This window comes from Pyxicephalus adspersus, chromosome 7, assembly GCF_032062135.1.
Source record: "Pyxicephalus adspersus chromosome 7, UCB_Pads_2.0, whole genome shotgun sequence".
Classification (NCBI taxonomy): Eukaryota; Metazoa; Chordata; class Amphibia; order Anura; family Pyxicephalidae; genus Pyxicephalus; species Pyxicephalus adspersus.
Window position 1 is genome coordinate 33,180,810 of NC_092864.1, and position 20,963 is coordinate 33,201,772.

Sequence of the window (20,963 nt, forward strand, 5' to 3'; positions counted from 1 at the left end):
GAATTCTAGATTAAGTGTTAACAGGCAATTTACAGACAAGTATGTTAGGCTGCAAAAGATTAAAGGAATTTATAGCGACCTTCTGAAAATGTCCTGGATGTCTGTGGATTCCAATCTTGGAGCCACAGACATGGAACAAGCATTGGAAACTTCCATATTGCAATCTTGGCAAGCTTCTTATGCTTTTGAATTGTAAGCTCCACTTTTAGAATCTATACACTAGCACGGCCCACTCCAAAGCTACACACACGCTAGATAATAGTCCTCCAAGACAAAGAATTGCGATGCAAAAATCTAGTATGTGTATAGCGGCCCCGTTACATCATTTAACAAGCCACAGGGTGGATCACTAAACAGCAAACCGGGGACAACAGCTGCCATTTCCAAAGCTGGAGAATGCAGCAGGGTGCCCGCCATTGGTACACCCCCTTCCGCTTTCCATAGAACAGCAATGGTTCATTCTAGTGTACAATCACAAAAGATCATTTTGAGTGATAGAGCTAGTAGTGTGTGTATATGGCTTTAGAAGTAGTACCCAAGCTCCCCTATTTAATGTACAGCGCTGCGTAATATGTTGGCGCTATATAAATCCTGTTTATTAATAATAATAATAATAATTATATCTGCCAAAATCAAATCCAAGATGGCGGCAACCAGCTTTGTAGGTCTACACAAAGAAAGCTTTTACTTGTAAACAACAACAAATAAAACACAGTGAATGAACGCAGTAAAAGAAGATTTTTGTTGAAATGAATGGTCTTTCCAAGAGCTCTGCCTTAGCATTACCAGCATTCCAAATACTGCTGCGCTGTCAGAAGCCAAAAACCGGCACACTGCTACAGATTGACCTTAGCCTAATTTCAGATAAACTGAAGCCACAATTGACATCATCCACCAATGGAATATATATCAGCGTGACAACATGTAAAGGGCAGCGAGACAGCAGGACTGCACAGCCATAATACGTTTGCTGCTTTTATACCAAAACACAGTATGAATAATAGATGATCCGGCTGGCAGGACTCAGCTAATGGAACAGAAAGCCTGGGGGAGGGGGACAGGGATGGGTAAAAATGGGGATATTCCCAGGGAGGACCATACAAGAGACAGGACGCGCAACCCAGGGACAGTTCCAATGTCATATCATTAACTCCATGTCTTCCAAGCAGATGCATAAAATACATAGAACAGGAGGCATGAGGCAATATTAGTAAAAGTGGAAAGGTGTAATTTACAGGGGGGAGGAGGAGGCAGATGGAAGAGGAAGACAGTAATTCACCAGAATAAATGCTAATCAGAAACTTGTAATGTGCTGATCTCTCTAATATGTGTGCAGCTTAACCCTGCAGCTGCTGAAGAAGAACCGATAGAGGATTCCCATGGATTCCATATATTTAAAACCTTTGGAAAAGTAGGGAAAATTAGAACTCCATTAGGTTTTTAATGCCAAGTGCTTCTCTGCTGGAAAGATTTGCCCTCGCTTTGTCCTGGTGACCACACTTGATGGGCTGAAATTGAGAACCAGTGCAACATTTTGACTTGTCAGATAAACCTTTCAAACATTCCATTGAGTCTATAGGACAGGAAGCAAAGGGAAATCTTCTAAATGAGGATTGTATGTGTATTTTAGTGTACCCAAAAGTTCACTTTAAGCCAGCTTTAACTTCAAATGGGAATGATTGGATCATGTTTTATATTTCCAAGAAATGTAATAAAATTTATAGCCAGGCTTTTTAGTGGGGCTTCGGCATAGCACTTTACTTTCACTTTTTTTCTTGTCAGATATACATTGAAAAGAATTAACTACAAGTAAATCTTGTGTTTTAACAACATAGCAAATCCTAGCTGTCAAATTGACAGCGAGGATTTACTTTGCAGCAGATGTTTAGAATAGTGGTGTTCCGAGGATGGAAAAATACAATTATTACAATGTCTTTGGTGAAATATGTGCAAATCTAAAAGAAGGCCATGTCATCTACCCATGACATTAATTAAAGCAACCTTGCAAACAAAAAGCCTAATAAACTTAAAACATTGCTTTTATGGGTTGTATCAATCTGCAAATAAAAGAGAATGGTCCATATAGATATCCCAGCAGTTCAACCAGTTGAACCAATTGGCTGAAACTCTCAATTTCCGGTATACATGTAGGTCGAGGATCAATGACTCATGCCATCTCTTACTCATCTTGTTTTAAAAGGTGACCAGCTGGGTTCAAGGGTCTCTGAAGCGTATTTCCTGTGCTATAGAAGGATGTATTATTACAGCTTCCCAAACAGCTGCCATCATACTGCCAGACCCCAAACATGCTGCTCATTACATGGTTTATAGATACGGGAATGTGTACACATTTTAAAAGATAAGGTCAGGTGGGCAATTCTGCAGATGGTACGGGACCCACGGTGCTAGATAAAGTCTGTGCTTGGATGACCTGGAAACTTAGGGAATCTCACCAGTAAGCAAAGGGCGTCCAGCTGAACCAGCTGGTATTGAACCAAGTCCATTAGAAAAAGTAACTGGCCTCATCTGACCCCAGCCTTAGGTTGATGTTACATGAGTAATTTTTTAAACGTTACAGAAATGTGCCTCTTGGATTCATGTCACACTTGTAAAGTTGTTGCAGCTTTATTACAAACACCAAGACAGAGAGCGCTCGAGAGACTTCCCTGAGTTATAACTGCAGAACAGGACAACACTGGATTTCTCACAGGGTTAACATATTTGCTTACATTTATCAAACAGATATAACAAAATTAATTTTTTATTTATGTTTTTTTACCAGTCTTCTTCAAAAGGAGAAGGCAGGGGGAGTTTATTACTAGGGTTTACATACACTTTAATTTCTCAAATCCTGAACCAAGGAAATCAAATATGCAAATACTGACTTCCAGCTCCCAAGTCTGAGCTCCTTCCTGCCCTCCTCCCCTACACATAAATATTACAGCTGTAAGAATGTCTGTGGAGTCAGAGCTGCTGAGTAAGAAGTAATTCTTGGGTACTTAGAATAGGATTGAGCAAGAACATACCCACTCCTAATGAATTTATATTGTAATGCGATAATACAATAGGTTAACATTTTCCATTTCACGGATAATAGTCATATTATAGCAGTCCGCCGCTATAGGATTAAAGCCCAGTGAGTATTTGTTTCACCAGCGTGAAGTCCAGCTAAGCTATTAAGCATACAGAATTATAATACGGATTATACATTACAAAAAGAGCTTTCATATGACTTTTAATATGTTTGGACGCATTCCATTATCTGTGAAAACATTGAACGACCAATGATCTCCAATACAGTTTGATTATGCATTCAAAATTCACTTAGTTCATGACTTTAATTCATGCAGTTATTACATTATTTTGTGCTTAAATAAACGTTGATCCAGATTATACATTACTATTTTATTCTGTACATACATTCCCAGCAGATTCGTCATGAACCCCCCACCCCGAGAATGTTATTCACAACATCTCAGTGTTCAATGTGCACGTCCTGCACACTCAAATCACCCAGTCTGTGGATAACACCTAATTGAGGACAATTCCCTTTATTTCCCCAGCAGATTATCTGCACATCACCCTCAGATGTACATAGTGCTGGATCACGCACAAAGCATCCTGCGCTGTCCACGTATACTCCTACCAATTGCTGTTCTTTAGCACAATTCCTCAAGCTTGAGGGGCATCAGTATATGAAGAGTAAAATTGGACTGGTTGGCCCAGTGTCAGATAATCTAACTGGATACGGGGGTTTGCTGGGTGTCTTCTGCCAGCTGCCTTGGTGAGCACTAGATAAAATCTCTAAGTAGGGGTTTTATTAGTCATTTAGATTGACATGAATACAATGCAATATTCCCCCCAGAATTTGAGCTGGGTGGGAGGAAGCTGTAGATGGGTGGTGGCCCCTGTATTGTGATCCAGCTTTTCAGTTACCAGCCAAAAACAGCCGAGTGGTAACTGAAAAGTGCTGGGTGGTGCACCCAGCTTAAAAGGGCTGGGGAGAACACTGAAATGCCTTGCATCTTGTATGCTTTTAATAATTATAGAAAATACATAAAATTTGATATAAAAACATACCATAAACTGAGGATTTGGATTTAAAAGTTTTATGTACCCGTTCCATAGCACTGGCTACATAGAAATTTGAGGGAACACAACTCCACTATGGAACTGGAAGGTACCAGCTTTTTGTTAAAAGAGACACTTTAAAGGTGTGATCATTGCCTTAAAGCTCAAAATATGGCCAGTTGTGCACTTATCAAAGAAATTCCAATGTTGTCTCCTGCAGAGAGATTGCTGAATGGGAGGAGGAAAAAAAAAAATAAAAAAATCTATAAGTCCAACATGTACCCATGAGATATTATATGGATATCATATTTATGTAAAAGACAGTTGCACTGTACTTTAACCGTGAATTGCACTCGATTCTGAGCTTGGCCCTTTGTTACACATACAGTCTGCATATGATCTCATAAAAAACCCACAGATTAGAATCACTTCTATGACACAAACCCACCCGTAGCAGCACAATTGGCCATCTCACATCCTATCTTTGTATGGACAACAATGCTACTAGACGTCGCCTCTCATTATTAGAAGGCTTATTTATTTATTAAAGCCCGGCATTTTCCCACACAAAGGCCAACGCACGCTGGGATATCCCAAGTTTCTGAACACAAAATGTCAAGCGGTAAAAAAAGCACCATTGTTTCCTCCTAGCAACACATTGTATTGACTTGTGTTAAATCCTGCGACACCATTGACTTTGTCTGAAGAGCGTAACCGATAACATTTACAAAAAGGAAAAAAACAAAAAAAAATGTTATCGTGCACAAGAGATATCGGATGTTCTATTCACATTTGCAGTGGGGCTCATTTGGTTTTGGCCACTGCAAGCTGTGGAAGTTTGACAAGAAGATAAGTGAAGGGAAGATCTTCTTATAAAACCATTTCCAAAACTTAAAAAAAGTCCCCTTGACATTCATAGGATGTGTCTAGATTCCCATTTGGTTATCAGTTTAATATATTTGGTGTAATTTTGCACTCATTCACACCACTGGGTTGCGGTAATGCTTGGCAAAAGAAAACGTGTGGTAGCGTGCCATACATGGTAATGACTTTTGGTGCCATGCTTTTCATTTTCAATTGAAACACAATATACCAGAACCCTACTACTTACCTACTTTGCAATGAACATACAGTAAGACCTACATTCCTGTGCACCGAGGTGTGTTACAGAGCATCAATTTTGAATGACAATATGACAATGCGCCTCAATGCACAAAAAAACCACAGTGCGTCCTGAAGCCAATGGGTTCTATTAGAACATAGAAGTATTAGATTACCATTTCCATGACAAAGTAGAATGTTAGGTTAATGACAGGTCTGCTGTCTGAAAACTATGGAGTCTGTGTGCCATGGGTCTGCGTTTTGCTGCGACACATCAGGCAGGAGCGGGCTGCCTGGTGACATAAGCAGGAAAGTAGTTCCACCGACTCACGGTGACACCAGCTGCTGCTCAGGAATGTGGCTGCATTTTTGCACACAGACCTGCTGGGTATAATTGGCGTTGAATCAAACGCGACACTGACCAAACTTACCTAATGAAACAAAGAACCGGGGGCTGCTGTGACAGAAATAGATTTACAGACACAGCAGGAATGTCCTGCTGTCATAATAGATGCAATCCACACCGTTCTCATTAATCTGGCTATTGCCCGGGGGAAATGCAATTTCAGATTCCGTCCCATTATTAGTCTGCTAAATACAAGGAGCTAAAAATGGCTAATGCAAGGCCTCTGTAAGGACATCTTCAGCATCAACAGGGGAAGCTGGTTTGTACTTTACACCATAGGCCAAGTTCACAAGGGGTCCAACTTGGTTGGACATGTAGTTGTCAGGTGGAAAATGCCTAAAGTAAGTGCTCAGGTTCTGTTATGCATGATCATTTGCACAAATCTATTAGGACCCCCCCATATGAGCAAATGTAGGATCTCCCATCCATGGAACCTCCAGGGGTTCCTTAAGCTGTGTCCAATTGTACTCTCTTTGGATGGGACCGGCATAGTTTGTGGTCTGACACCACTTGGCAGCACCACACAAGAATGACTCCCCCCATGAACTTTATTCCTTTCTATAATGAATGCATTTTAGCCACCATGGGAAGAGGGCCATTCTTCACACCAACCATCAATGTAAAAAAAAAAATTTCAAAATTATTTCTCCACCGGGTCCTGAACAATATTTTAGTTCAACATGGGTAACCTCTTTAAATAACTTTCAGACCTTCAGGAAACCACTGCTAGAGTTACTGTATCAACAGCTCACAGTACGTAAGTGTAGTTGTCAGTAGGAAGAATGCCTCTTACATTGGTGGACATTCGAAAGAACATCACCCTTATAGATGATCATTGGTGTCACTTGGACCTGAAATACACAAACTGCTCATTGCTCAAGAAACCCCTAAAAACCTCTGAAGGAACAGTGGTTGAAAAACACTACTCTAAGGTAAAAAGAATGTGTAAGAACGTCCTCCGCATTGTCTGTTCTTTACCCCCTCTCCAACCCAAGAAACAAAGGAGCAGAATAGGATACACGTCTGTGCCATGTTTAAGGACCGAGTGGGTACTGATCAATTGCACGACAGGTATCAATATCCTCACAACATTGATAATTGAAAACTGCTGTGCACCTATCGATCAGCCCAGTCAAGCACATCTCCAGTCCACCACCATCAATTACAACAGAATAAGGTAAATCAGTGGAGAATGCAATGGAACATGCGCCTCCTGTTTACTATAAAACATGGAGTTAGGTAATTGGCTTTCCCTTCCAATTGGTGGAGGCATTAGATTGTGAGCCCCTTTGAGAGACTGTTAGTAACATGACTTTGGACCTTGTAAAGCGCTGCATAATATGTCGGAGCTATATTAATACTGTGTAATATTATTATTAACAACAACAACAACAACAGGCAGAGCTGCGTTATTGGTATGGGTAAGAAGTGCTCCCATCGGCTACCGATTGCTAGGGAGCTCCCCTTCCCCATAGAATTAAATTAATCAGTCAGAAAAAGTAGGTGGTTAACCTTTTGGTGCTCCAAATATGAACAAAATCTAATCTGAAGTCCTCCAGTTTTCAAGAGATTTCTGTTTTCCTTAATTCAATGACATGAACCAGTGTATGGCCAATAGAGATGCAAAAAAATAAATGATTTGTATGCAAATACTAGGCTAATTGCACTCGAACCCGGGCCAATTAAACTCTTCAGCTAGAGCTTGCTTGGCTTAAAGTCAATACTATTTGCATACAAAAGTTGAATTTTTTGCATCTCACACAGCCATAGGAATATTTTTACCTTCACCTGGCTCAAGGTTAAAAAATCAACTTCCAAAAAGTACAACAAAATGAAGATGAAAGAAAACCCTTTGAAGATATTATTTCCATTTACAAAATGAAAGATAACCACAATTACAGCTGCCTCCCATGGAAAGCTTTTGTATCTCTAAAAATTACAGTCCTGTGCGATTTCTGAAGAATTTGTGAATCAAAGGCTTTAAACAAGGGAACAAAACTAACAGCGGTTATCGCCACTCTATAATAGAACTGAATAGTGTGAGGTTTAATTAATTCCCTGCACAGCCAGATAACCATGTAACACGATGGAACAAAGTGGCCACTTCCAGGATTGGGAATGTTCATTTGTACGCTGGTAAAAAAAAAAAAAAACATATAATAGTCAATGACAGACTGCCTGGAGAACAATACAGAACAAACAGGCATGCCGTATAGACAAAGACCCCATCGTTCCATCCAATGTGAAGCGTGAACAGAAGATTGTTGATGAAGGAGATACCCCAGACAGGGATCTGCAGGAGAGGCCATTGGCTTATCAGATTATCAGAACAGACCCATGGAAATAAAACATTTTACCTCACTTGTCCTTTGCATGTCAAAGATCCGGTATTTTAGTCCTATTTAGGTTCTATTACAGATTTCTTTGTAAAGCATTTGGGCAATCAATTTTCCAGCAACAAAATTCAGCAAGGTTTACAAGCCCCGCTTGTTTCTTTACACAACATTATGATGGTGGTTAATTTAAGAGACAGAAGGTCAATAGCCAATTGTTAAAGATGATGTGTTGGAAGCAGGAAAACTAAATGACTTTGACAAGGGCTGAACTGTGATGGCCAGAGGACAGAGGTCAGGGCATCTCCTAAATGGCTGGACTTGTGCGGGTTTCCAGTATGGAATAGTTACCAGAATAAGAACATGTAGGGTTTGAGGGAGATTGGCAAGTCAAATCTTAACAGTTGTAGTACATATTGCTGAAAGATCTTGATGTTGGCCATGTCAGAACACACAAAGCATCACAGCATGTAGTGTATGGTGGTTGGATGCCGTAGACCAGTCAGCGTGTCCATGCTGACCCATTTCATCAGCAAATATGTCCATATTGGGCACATTGGCATCGTAGGTGGACTACAGCAATGGAAATCAGTCTGGTCTTCCGAATTGCATTTTCAGTTTAGTTCATGTGGAGGGTTGGGTGTGCCTGCCTGTCATTTACCCTTGGGAAGAGGTGGTAGAAGAAGGCACTATAGATAAACATCATCTGGCTGCCAACATCTTGGTGTTCAATACTGCACTGTCTCAATGGGTCAGAGCCCTTTTGCTAGCAGATATTTCAGCGGGTTTTAATAATTCATCTTATCAGGGACTAGAGATACCACCTAACCCATCATTCAGGTCTCTTCCATGATTCACCAACCCATTGCTGCAATCACCGGTATCTGCCTGTTTTCCTCCTGCTGATGTCATCTTGTGATCCATTCAGAAAAGGTGAAAGTGGACACCGTAAGGACCCATCCAAGTTAACAGGAAAACAGAGCACCTGGCAGAAGTGTCCTGTGACGCTGGCTTTAAGTAAGTGAAAAGAGGATTTGGATTTAATTTTCCTTCCTGTCAGAGGTTTATTAGAAGATAGTAGAAGTGAGGTATGGCCATGGGTCATTTGTTTTAATGGAGAGTACATTTAATGATGCCCAAGCAGTACCCTGATAAGTTACCATTTTTAAAACATTTCTTCCTGAATAATAGCACCTATGCAAAAGTGTCTTAGAGCTGTATATTTGCAGAGTGAGATCTAAGCTTTCATCTACCACTAGTATGACGAGATTTGGTGAGGTCTTCCTATACTGCTCACTGTTCTCCTTGCTAAAGCCTGTTATATGAAGAAGCAAAGCTCTGCCTCTACCAAGATGGCGGCCTCCATCCAAAGACACATGGCAGAACAAGGCATGGCAAGTCAGTATTGGAGAAGATATCAGCTGTAGGGGTACCACATGCAATACAGATGCCTAGTACTTTGTTCTGCCTTTTTCTGGCACAGTTTCCAGATTTCAGTTGATCTTTAAATGTGAGGTTTGTCTATTTTTACACAATGTTAGTGTTTTTGTACAGTCAACTGCCTTGTTATTTTGTTTTTTTTTCTCTTTAAACTGTTAGGGTCCTTAGCTACACATTACCAACTTTGGAGTTACTAAGAAACCTCCTGCCAAGGTCTAATCTAAGGAGCCAGTGAGATGTCCCTTTCAAGCAAGATTTAGCAGCATTCAGGCCAATAGGTGAGCGATTTCACAGAGGTGAATAGAAGCTTGTCCCATATGGCTCTCCTGCTAGCAATGAGTGGTTGCCTGACATCAGGCTTGGTATTTCTTAAGGCAAGTTTTCTGAGGGCCACACCTGCGCAATGTGTGCTAAAATAACCACAGATAGTCAAAGAGTGAGAACAACTAGTAAGCAGGACAAAATGTTGTCATCCCATAACAACAACCATGAACAAAGCAGAATCACCAAGAATGTTTCTAAATGAAAACAGCCAATTTAAGTTAGAGAGGACTTCTTAAGAAGATGATTTTAAAACTTTTATGAAACAAATTGAATTTACATTTACTTAAAGAAGACCCCATCACTAAAAGAATTGAAGGAAAAAGAACACGCCTTAGCAGCAAGCATTTTAAAGTATATGCAGCATTTCTCCTCTCCATTTATAATTCACTTGTAAATTTCCTCTGAACCTTCCAAAACATTTGACTACTCTTAAGGGTTTATTTATAAAACAGTGAATCTGACATTCACCAGACATGCTCTGGTAGAGAATCAATCACTCCTATTCAAACACATGGGCCTGAAAGATTCTCCACCAGATAATGTTGCTGATTATTAAATTTACAGCTTTATAAATAAACCCCTGGGAAAGTGAGGGAACCTGTGAAATAACTTTCAGGTCTTTAGGGTCCCCTGGTATAAATACTAAATCCACAGCTCACAGTACATTAGTGTGATGGTCAGTGGGAATAATTCTTCTTACATTGCTGGCCATTGGGACAAATGTCATCCTTACAGATAGCCAAAAAAGTCATTGGTGTCATTTAAATTGACCAGAGAGGTACAAACTGCTCATTGCTCAAGGAACCCCTAAAAACCTCTGGAGGAATCCCGGATGAGAAACACTGATCTAATTACTTTGTGTTGAACCCCTACATAAAACTTTTTTTGTAGCTGCACCATCTGCTGGCATCAAGATTTTTTGATGTCTACAGAAAGGAAGCTTTTGCTGGTACATAGCATTATTTAAAAAAATACATTATATTGTTATAATTTTATAGAAAGATGGCTGTTGAAATTATTGGTCTGGTGACAGGGTCTCCTTAACTAAAAGGTTTATCACCTACAGCTCGTAGTATTGCCACCTTGCTAGTAAAAATGGGTTGTATGGTCAATTTCTGATAAATAATATTGACAACAAGGCCAGGTATTCCTCCTCCTTCCAAAAAAAAACCTCATGACAACCGATAACAAAATCAATTTGTGCAGTAAGGAAGACCAGGCATCTGTTTCCTTTATCAACCAGATTTCCCCTTTCAGTTTTGCAGAAAGCGCTGGAAACACGAAAAGGAGAAATGGTTCATCTCACACCCCGTTCCTCGTGCTCCATTTTCACACCCACAAAGGTGCAAAGGTGACAGGAACCACAACTCTTTCGAAACACTTCCTTCTCAGAATTGTCAAGATCGCCATGCGATAGGCATGAATGGAGCATTGCTCGCAAAAGGTTCCCCTTCATTTCACAGTTTCCCAAAATTGCTGCTGACCTAATGACCTCCAGCACCACCGCTGCAGGGTGCAAAAAATAATAATCATGTGCATGGTGTAGTTGCCCCTAGTAACCACATTTTCTTTATCTGCAGATTCTGGTTGCAATAAATAATTCTAATGTTGCATCACTGCTTTCTCCTCTGCTGGATTAGAAGCGCAAAGTTTTTTTTTCCTACAAGATATTCCAGGACACGAGACAAAGTCATCGGTCCTGCAATGCAGTGTGGGAGAATCTTATTGCAGTTTACAGACGTTCAGCACACAGGTGACCTCTGCAGTGTCCAGTGTAGGATTCGGGGTGTGGCATGGTATTGCTGACCCTCTTGGCTCTATCCTATTCATTTATCAGGAGCCAAACAGAGGTTTTGGAAGATTAAAGAGCCATTGGTATTAGCTTTTCTCCCCAAGAGAGCTGTGCAGTAGTCCCCAGCTGCTGAACAACTGCATGCACCACCGGTAATAGGGGCTTGTAGTTCCCAGAAATATTTTAAACTGGTCAACCACTTTAAAGGCTGTCGATCATGCAGGATAGACTCGGCGCCCTCCGGGCAAGCTCTCAGTGAGGAACTCTATTAAACTTGAAAGGCCAATTCAGTGCAACTTTATAAAAGGAAGCAGGAGGAGGGTGGAACAGGAATAGGACACTGCGCCGGCTTATCAGAGAGGAACAGCAGCATTTGGGACAGGTGGTCACTGGGGTCGCGCCACTTTAATCCAGCAGCGATGGGATGGCTCATACACCCCTAAAGCTACTACATTATGCCTTCAATTAGACAAAAATGCTGAATGAATAAAGAAAAATGACCATTATTTTTGGGCAGAATATCGATTGAAAGATGATCAGGCTAGGTAGTTTGTTTTGTCAATTAGTTAACCCATCATATTAAGATTGAACCCACTTGTTTGTATTGCCATCAATACTTAATTTAAATATAATGGCAAACTCATCAAAATATAGATCAGGTATGGAACAATTGGATGATTCATTGTATACTTCTTGTCAATCACAAAGGCCGATATACTGCAATAATAATCGCAAATATTATAAAAAGAAGAAAAAATGCATCATGACTTTGTATTCCAAAATGCCAGTCGCATCATGGCAAGCTGGCCCCAGATAGCACTTAGTGTTTTCTATGGCATTGCTCCTTGACTGTTTGGACGAATATGATGTTTTTGGATCATTGCTCTGAGATTCTGCAATGTCAGGCCAACAAAAGCAAGACACCCATTACAGGAAGTTCTTGCACCTCAATGATTCTCCCACTGACTTTTTGACATTTGTCTAACCTGGTTCCATGATAGAGTGCCCCCTGCAAATGGTTTGCAGATTCCATGGTCACCAACAGATACCAGATCATTGCTCAATGTCTACTGGTAAGATAACAGGAAATAAGGTTGTGCACACACCCTTGGTGGGATAGCACACATGGGAAATGCATCCAATGTGCTTGAACTGGCTCTAAATCCAGCGCTTTCTTGGTGGAATAAGCCAAAACAGTGATGGCTATGACAAAATGACACAGCCCAGGTCTCATTCAGCATGGTACACAGCATTGCCTGAATGTGCAACAGGAACCACATACAAATCATGAGTATAATATATTTGCTTTGGAGTCACTCTTGGGACCCCAGCACCGTCAGGGGACCGTACATTGCATGGATTGAATATAGAAGATCCATACATTGCTTGGGTTGAGGGAAGGTGATCCATTTTCAAACAGTCAAATGTTCTTTTAAGCCACAATAATAGCCCAATTGAAATAATACATGCACAAAGAAATACCTGAAGTGAAACATTCAAATGATCTGCTACAGAAAACTTACCAGTATGCTAAAACTGACATGATATATCAGATTGGCATAGGTATACAGTTTTATAAACTCAACATAGGACCCCCAACACAACCACAAAGATGGGAAAATACTGCCGAATTCAGAGGACAGCTTTATGGAAACAAAGCAAAATACCTACAACGCAAGCAATACATGACGGTAAATCTGAACCTATCTTTTGGTTCTTGTAGGTGCTCTTGAACCTGTATAAGGCCAATTGCCTTGACTTCTTTTGTAAAAAGAGGCTCAACAAAAAGTAGCAGTTTTTGTTTTGATAGGTACATCAGGTATCATCTAGGACTTGGCTTAACGTGTGGTAAGCAAATGGTAAAAAAGGAAAAGACTACCATCAAATGGCACACAACCGCCATGAACTTGAGTACTAACATTCCATCTCCACCTACCTCTGTATAACAGTCATCCATGTTTCGGCCAGTATGTCATCCAGGGTTCCCAGATTCCCAAGAATCTATAGAATAAAAGCAACTCCAGTTTCTAAAATTCCCAGTAGACGAAGGTTCGATAACTCCCCATGCAGCACAGATAAGTAATGAAGGGTCAATGCAATCCAGCTAGGAGCCTATTAGTGTATCCCAATATTGTAGTCAGTGAGCAGTGACAAGGAGAAGGGGAGTCCTTATACAATACAGATTATTGAGCATCCCAGTCTTGATAAAGAAGGTTACCAAGGAGAGGTAGATTTTGGTGCCTCCAACCCCCTCTGTGTCCTTTTGTTCCTAATAGGAGGGGTGAATTGAGGACAGGGACAGATACATGGGTATCCCACTTCAATGTGCAGCCACAGCATAGACTGCAATGCTCCCAGACATACTCACATCTCCTTGTGACTCAGTCATCCTGCATTGAGCAGGTTTTTAACTGAACTCAGCTGCTCCCAGACAACTCCTCCTATGGAGGCTGAGCCTCACAGAGTCCGACCCCTCCCAAACAAGATCTGTACAGCACCCAGTGTGTTCTACAGGCACAAAGAACTGACACTAGCTTTCATTGTGTTGGAGTATCACATGCTTGGTAAATCACCACCAATACGCAAAGCTCCCGCAAGGATAGCCATAGACATGAGATGGCGGTCAGAGGATCCAATCGCAAAATAAAAGTGCATGATCGTTTCAACTGAGCATTTATGTTTATGTAATGAGCAGAACCCCCCAGATAAAATTCCCTTCATTATTCAATCATTTAGAGCAAATTCATTACAGGGTGGCTCGCTGTGGTGCGTTTTAGGTACATGCGTTAATGCTCGTCATGTCGCATTTTAGTTTGCGCATTAACCTATTCTGCAGGAAGGTAGCTGATTGATATGAAAAAGCTGCTAAGGCATCCAAATCACTTGAATTTGACTAGCACACTAGCACACACCAGCAGGCATGTTTCATAGGTATGAAGAAGGAGAATTAGATTGTAAGCTCTTCTGGGCAGGATCCTCTCCTCCTCCTGTGTCACTGTCTGTATCTGTACGCCATTTGCAACCTCAATTTAATGTACAGCTCTGCGTAATATGTTGGCGCTACATACTAAATACTGTTTAATAATATTAATCCACACCGCAACCTCATCACCCGTTTCAACTGTTAGGAGAATAAAGGAAACAAAGGAAAGGAAACAAGCTCTTTTATGACTCTGTCCCCCTTTCCGAATGGATAAAGGCATTGGAGTGGCACCACATTTACTCATCAGCTGAACCCAGATGGTGTTATGATCTGGGATGCCTGTGGGAGCAGTGTTGTGATCTGGGGTGCCTGTGGGGGCAGTGTTATGATCTGGGGTGCCTGTGGGGGCAGTGTTATGATCTGGGGTGCCTATGGGGGCAGTGTTATGATCTGAGGTACCTGTGGGAGTAGTGTTATGATTTGGGGTGCCTGTGGGGACACTGTTATGATCTGGGCTGCCTGTGAGGCAGTGTTATAATCCTGGGTGCCTATGGAGGCAGTGTTAGGTTCTGAGGTGCCTATGAGGGCAATGTTATAATTTGAGGTGCCTGTGGGGCAGTGTTATGATCTGGGGTGCCTGTGGGGACAGTGTTATGATCTGAAGTGCCTTTAGGGGCAGTGTTATGACCTGGGGTGCCTGTGGGAGAAGTGTTATGATTTGGGGTGCCCGTGGGAACAGTGGTATGATATGTGGTGGCTGTGGGAGTAGTGGTATGATTTGGGGGTGCCTGTGGTAACAGTGTTATAATCTGAGGTGCCTGTGGGGACACTGTTATGATCTGAGGTACCTGTGGGAGTAGTGTTAGCATTTGGGGTGCCTGTGGGGAAACTTATGATCTGGGCTGCCTGTGAGGCAGTGTTATGATCTTGGGTGCCTATGGAGGCAGTGTTATGATCTGGGGTGCTTATGGGGTCAGTGTTAGGATCTGAGGTACCTGTAGGAGTAGTGTTATGATTCGGGGTGCCTGTGGGGCACTGGTATGATCTGGGCTGCCTGTGAGGCAGTGTTATGATCTTGGGTGCCTTTGGAGGCAGTGTTAGGTTCTGAGGTGCCTATGAGGGCAGTGTTATGATCTAAAGTGCCTGTGGGGGCAGTGTTATGATCTGGGGTGCCCGTGGGAACAGTGTTATGATATGTGGTGGCTGTGGGAGTAGTGGTATGATTTGGGGGTGCCTGTGGTAATAGTGTTATGATCTGAGGTGCCTGTAGGGGCAGTGTTATGATCTGGGGTGCTTATGGGGTCAATGATAGGTTCTGAGGTACCTGTAGGAGTAGTGTTATGCTTTGGGGAGCCTGTGGGGACACTGTTATGTTCTGGGCTGCCTGTGAGGCAGTGTTATGATCTGGGGTGCCTATGGAGGCAGTGTTAGGTTCTGAGGTGCCTATGAGGGCAGTGTTATGATCTGGGGTGCCTGTGGGGCAGTGTTATGATCTGGGGTGCCTGTGGGCACTGTGGTATGATCTGAAGTGCCGGTGGGGCAGTGTTATAATTTGAGGTGCCTGTGGGGACACTGGTATAATCTGAGGTGCCTGTGGGAGTAGTGTTATGATCTGAGGTGTCTGTGGATACAGTTTTATGATCTGAGGTACCTGTGGGGGCAGTGTTATGATCTGAGGTACCTGTTGGGGCAGTGTTATGATCTGGGGTGCCTGTGGGGGCAGTGTTATGATCTGAGGTGCCTGTATTTACTTTCATCCAAGAGTTTAAAATTATGAACGGGATCTCTCTGTGGTTCGAGTTGATATCAGAGAGCCTGAAACCTCTTTCTTTCCCCTTCTTCCCCTTATACCTAAACTATGAGCTCTAAATAATCAACAAAGAGGCTGGCTCAACACAACCTTTATGAAACAAAGACAAGAACCAACACCAAAAAGAATCAGAGAGCAGTAGGTTGTACAGGTAGTCTACCAGGAGGTCCCGTTCTTGGACCTTTTTGCTGGTTGGAGCATTCTTGTTTAGGTGAATAGATAAGGAATCAGAGAGAACATACATCACTGACAGCCGAAAAACAATGGTGACTAGACTTGTCCCCCTACTTGGCCAAAAGTGGGAGAATGGCAAATTCCAATGTCAGGATCCCCGAGCTGGTATCTTACAGCAAATAGTAGTGGTGCTTTGAAATGTAGCACCTCATGACAGAAGGGTTTGAGTATATATTAGGAAGGGTTTAAACATGGGGCAGCCACTTGAAGGTATTTTCAGGTCTTTTGGGAACCCCGACTATAATCCCTTTATCTACGGTACATTAGTGTGGTGGTCAGTGGGAAGACTGCCTCTTATACTGCTGGCCATTGGCCATTGGTATTGGGAAGAATGACTCTTATACTGCTGACCCTTACAGATAACCAAAAGGATCATTGTGGTAACTTAAACTGACCTGAGAGGCACAAATTGCTCATTGCTCAAGGAACCCCCAGCAACCTCTGCAGAAACCCTAGGGTTCCACAGAACCCTAGCAGAGAAAACTCTACACATGTATATGCTTTCATTGACTGCAAATCAAATACTTTGATTCATCCAAAATTTTTGGGTGCAGTTGGTGCTTAAAGTTGTGTGATTGAATAAAATGCTTTGTCTCTATGTGGTCACCACAAACCCAACATGGTGCACATTGACTGTATGGTGGTTCTGCTATGTTCGCAATGCAGATATTGCTGTCTGCTTGTGGCCTATTGAGGAGGTGAAGACAGTTGGATGAACCATGGCAAATACTGCTAAATTGTTCAACTTCTCAGCATTCAGCAAAGAATAACAGAAAGGCAGAAATAGCTTTGATGTTTCCTGCTGACAGGTGCTAAAATGATGGCTTTAACACATGTTAACAAGACACGTTAAATGAACCAAAATAGATGAAAAGATCCCCTCAGAGACCAAGGGACTTTTGTGGCTTAAAATAAAATAGTTATTCACAAGACACTTTCAGTAGCTAAAACATACAGGAAATAAATGAGATTCGAGGGCTTCAAAGCTGCCAGAGACCCCCATTCTGTAACAGATAGAGCTGTACATAATATCCGAATATGGATGTGACACAAAGACTCCAAGAAGGAAAAATCCTCAACATTATTAAATAAACATTTGGGACTGCCATTGGCAGCATCTTTCTGAAAATACTAAATGTCTGGCTGTTATGCTAATCCTTTGCCTTCAATACTTTCTGAATCACTGACCTGAACAAGCCGGATACTTTAGTAACTTCTTAAATCTTTATCTGCAACCTTGCACAAAATATTGAATGTAAACCCCAGTCCCTGGCCCACTAGTGGGTTGTGGTTGTCTGACAGGTGGGCCACGGCTCTGGCCGGTGCACCCACCCATCAGCGGGGTCAGGAGAAGGACACAACCTTCCCATCACAGGTCTGCGATGGGAGAGTGGGCAGGTTCTGGCATCATGACGTCACTCTGGGGAAAGTTTCTTCCCCTTTGAGTGACACATGGGGTCCCCACGCATGCACCGTCCTGAGTCCGTGCATTTAGAGGTCCAGGAGTTTCAAAAGGTTGGGGACCACCGATGTAAAGGGTCAACCAGACAACAAGCATTCTGCAAAATAAAAAATGAGGAACAGTAGGTGTCAAGATTTTGTCTGGAATTATTTCCTTTACCAATGCACACTTTTTTTCCATTCACACTTTAGCAGCAGCCTATTCATTTTGAATAGGTCTTTGAAGCATCATACCGAATCCAAAGCAGCCTATTCATTTTGAATAGGTTTATTTTTTTATTTTTTATTTTATTTTATTTTTTATTTTATTTTATTTTTATTTTTTATTTTTTATTTTTTTGAATAGGCTTTAGCAGCCTATTCATTTTGAATAGGTCTTTGAAGCATCATACCGAATCCAAAAGTGGGCATGCAACTTCTTTTAGAACATATGCATTGGAGTATTATGTGCTACCGCTCCTTCTTCCTGCCAGGTTTGCAGTACTATGCAGTAAAACACACATTTCAGCAATGCTTATATCTGAAAGAGCGCTAATGAGTGTGTAAAGAACATTAAAGAGACCTTGTTGTCAAGAATCTCAGCAAAGTATCAGCCAAACCCCATGTTAATGTGGGGAATCAGTTATTGGATAAATTCCTCAAATAAAGATTAATAAAAAAAAAGCAAATAATGAAATATTAAAATATTCACTCAATATTAAATATATAAGAACAGTGGCAAATAATTAAATGACCAACTGGAAAAGTAATCAGACCAGTTAGTTGATTGCAAAATTGGCACCAGATATGATCTAGGTTATTATTTGCAAGTTCTGCTTGGGTTTGTTTTTAATATCCATAGGTGGATGAAGAAGGGGACAGAGCAGGGACAATTATGAAACATTATGGGGTAACAATAGACAGTTCTACCCTATCCTGGCACCTTTTTTTTCTGGCATGAGCTGACCACCCTCAGATGTGATCCAACTGACCCACAACACAAGGAGAACACATCAATCCTATACAGTGTCCTTAAAGGAACATAAACCAATGTCACAGCCCTGCATGGTCCAACCTCTAAATCACAATAAACTATTTTTGTTTCATATTTGAAGTTAGAAAAACTTATTTCTGTTACAAAGCATTATAGTGTTAAGAAGATGCTGGAAATTAACAAATACAGCTAGGTATTAGGTTGTCTTCCTTCCTGTGAATAGCAGGGCATCAAACAGGAGGTTGGTACTGGGAGCCCTCACAAAATGTCCTTGTCTACCTCTTTACTACATCAGCTGAGTGGCAGCACAGTCATGCAGGATTGGTGCAGGGAATATATCATTTTCTGTCCATCCCCATCTCTGGAATACTGATGCCCACAACTCTTATTCATTCTACTGTTGCCAAACATTATCACTTAGGATACTTCCCTGCAATTCTTACTTTTTCCAAATCTTTTACAAATAAATAAAAGAAAATTGCTTGAATTTGGAACCAATTTATTGCATTGTTGCATTGTTTCTCATCATAGGACGTTGCATTAGATTGCCACTTCAGAATAATTTGGCTAAATTCCATCTTTGTTCCTTCTTGCAGTAAAACCTGATACCTGCCTTTGTCTGAGATTACAGATTCCCTTTGCCTTGATCAGAGTTATAGAGTTACCTGAGTAAGGCAGAATGATGTCATAATCCAAGTGACAAACCTAAAAGGATGTCTGGGAGGGGGTGATATAAATGTGTGGGGGGTATGGTCACATTTGCCAGACTCCCTCACTGAATCATCTGCAAGTGAGAATAAGAAAAGAGATTAGTGTAATCTGCCAGGGCAATCAGCCTCATGGCGGCCATCCCTGGCCCTGGGACTCCAGAAGACTGCTGGGAAAAGCAGATGTGCCTGTTGCTGCACCATCCAGACCTGCTGCTCACACATTCATCTTACTAATAGGCAACATGGGGGGCAGACAGGACAGCAGCAGGGGAGCAGATTATTAACTCTTTTATCCCTCAGTGTCCACAACAATCAAGCCGGTTATGCTCTGATGGATAACAATTCTTGCTGCAAATTTTAAGGATTAGTTTGCCCAGTTTTTCAGGGGCAGAATCCTAGTCGTTCAGCACTCCAAAAAAAAGATCAATAACTACATAGCCCTCTCAATAAAATTGAAATAATTAGAAGCAACAATAAATGCTTGTTTTTTTTTTAGCTGGCATTATGGTTCTGGATTGGATTCAAGGCTTGAATATAACTTTTTCAGGCATTTTTTTGGCTTTTTTGGATCAATAATGGCCTAGCCCTTTCAATATAATTTAAATGAATAACAAAAATACTTTCTTGTAGGGGATTAGCAAGCAATATGGTTCTGGTTTTGATTCATGGGCAGCATGGTTGGCTTAGACCTTAGCAGTCTCACCTTTGCAGCGCTAGGTCCCAGGTCCGAATCTCAGACACTATCTGCATTGAGTTTGCGGGTTCTCCCTGTATATGCGTGGGTTTCCTCTGGGTACTCCAGTTTCCTCCCACATTACAAAACATGCTGTTAGGTTAATTGGCTTCCCCCAAAAATTCACCTAAAACTCTTTTAAAGATTTGTGACTATAGTAGGGACATTAGATTGTGAGCTCCTTTGAGAGACAGTCAGTGATATCACTATGGATTGTGGAAAATGCTGTGTAATAGGTCGACGATATATAAGTACTGTGTAATAATAATAATATAGCATCCCATGGTTCCTGCATTTGTCAACCACTTCAAAAGACTTGAGAATGGGGCTTTTTTGGATTTAGGAGAACAAATTACAGTTTGTTTTTCTGCTACCTATACCCCACCATTTCCTATACAAGGCAAGTGCACTGCTAGAAAACCGTTCGTATAGCATTTTTCTGATATACTAACCATCTCCAAAGTGCTACCCGGTGCCCATTTCAACCACTAGGGTGCCTGGTAACACTTTGGAAATGGTTATTTGACCTTTCCAGTGAACAAGCTAGTTGCAGAGGTTTGGAACCAGTCATACGTGAGTATCATTGCATGGCAATGGGAAGCCGAAGCATTAATAAAATATTTTATTTCATTAATGAATGCTGCGGTAACTC

General features: G+C 41.5%; 1 protein-coding gene across 1 annotated transcript in view; it reads right to left on the reverse strand.

Annotated features, from left to right (window-relative positions):
* Positions 1–13,846, reverse strand: part of LOC140335451 (unconventional myosin-X-like) — an 89,314-nt gene extending 75,468 nt beyond the window's left edge. Inside the window, exon 1 of the mRNA XM_072418061.1 lies at positions 13,404–13,846. Coding sequence (XP_072274162.1) covers positions 13,404–13,424 — 21 coding nt within the window. The 5' untranslated portion in view covers positions 13,425–13,846. The remainder of the gene's footprint in view (positions 1–13,403) is intronic.
* Between the last annotated feature and the right edge of the window lie 7,117 nt (positions 13,847–20,963).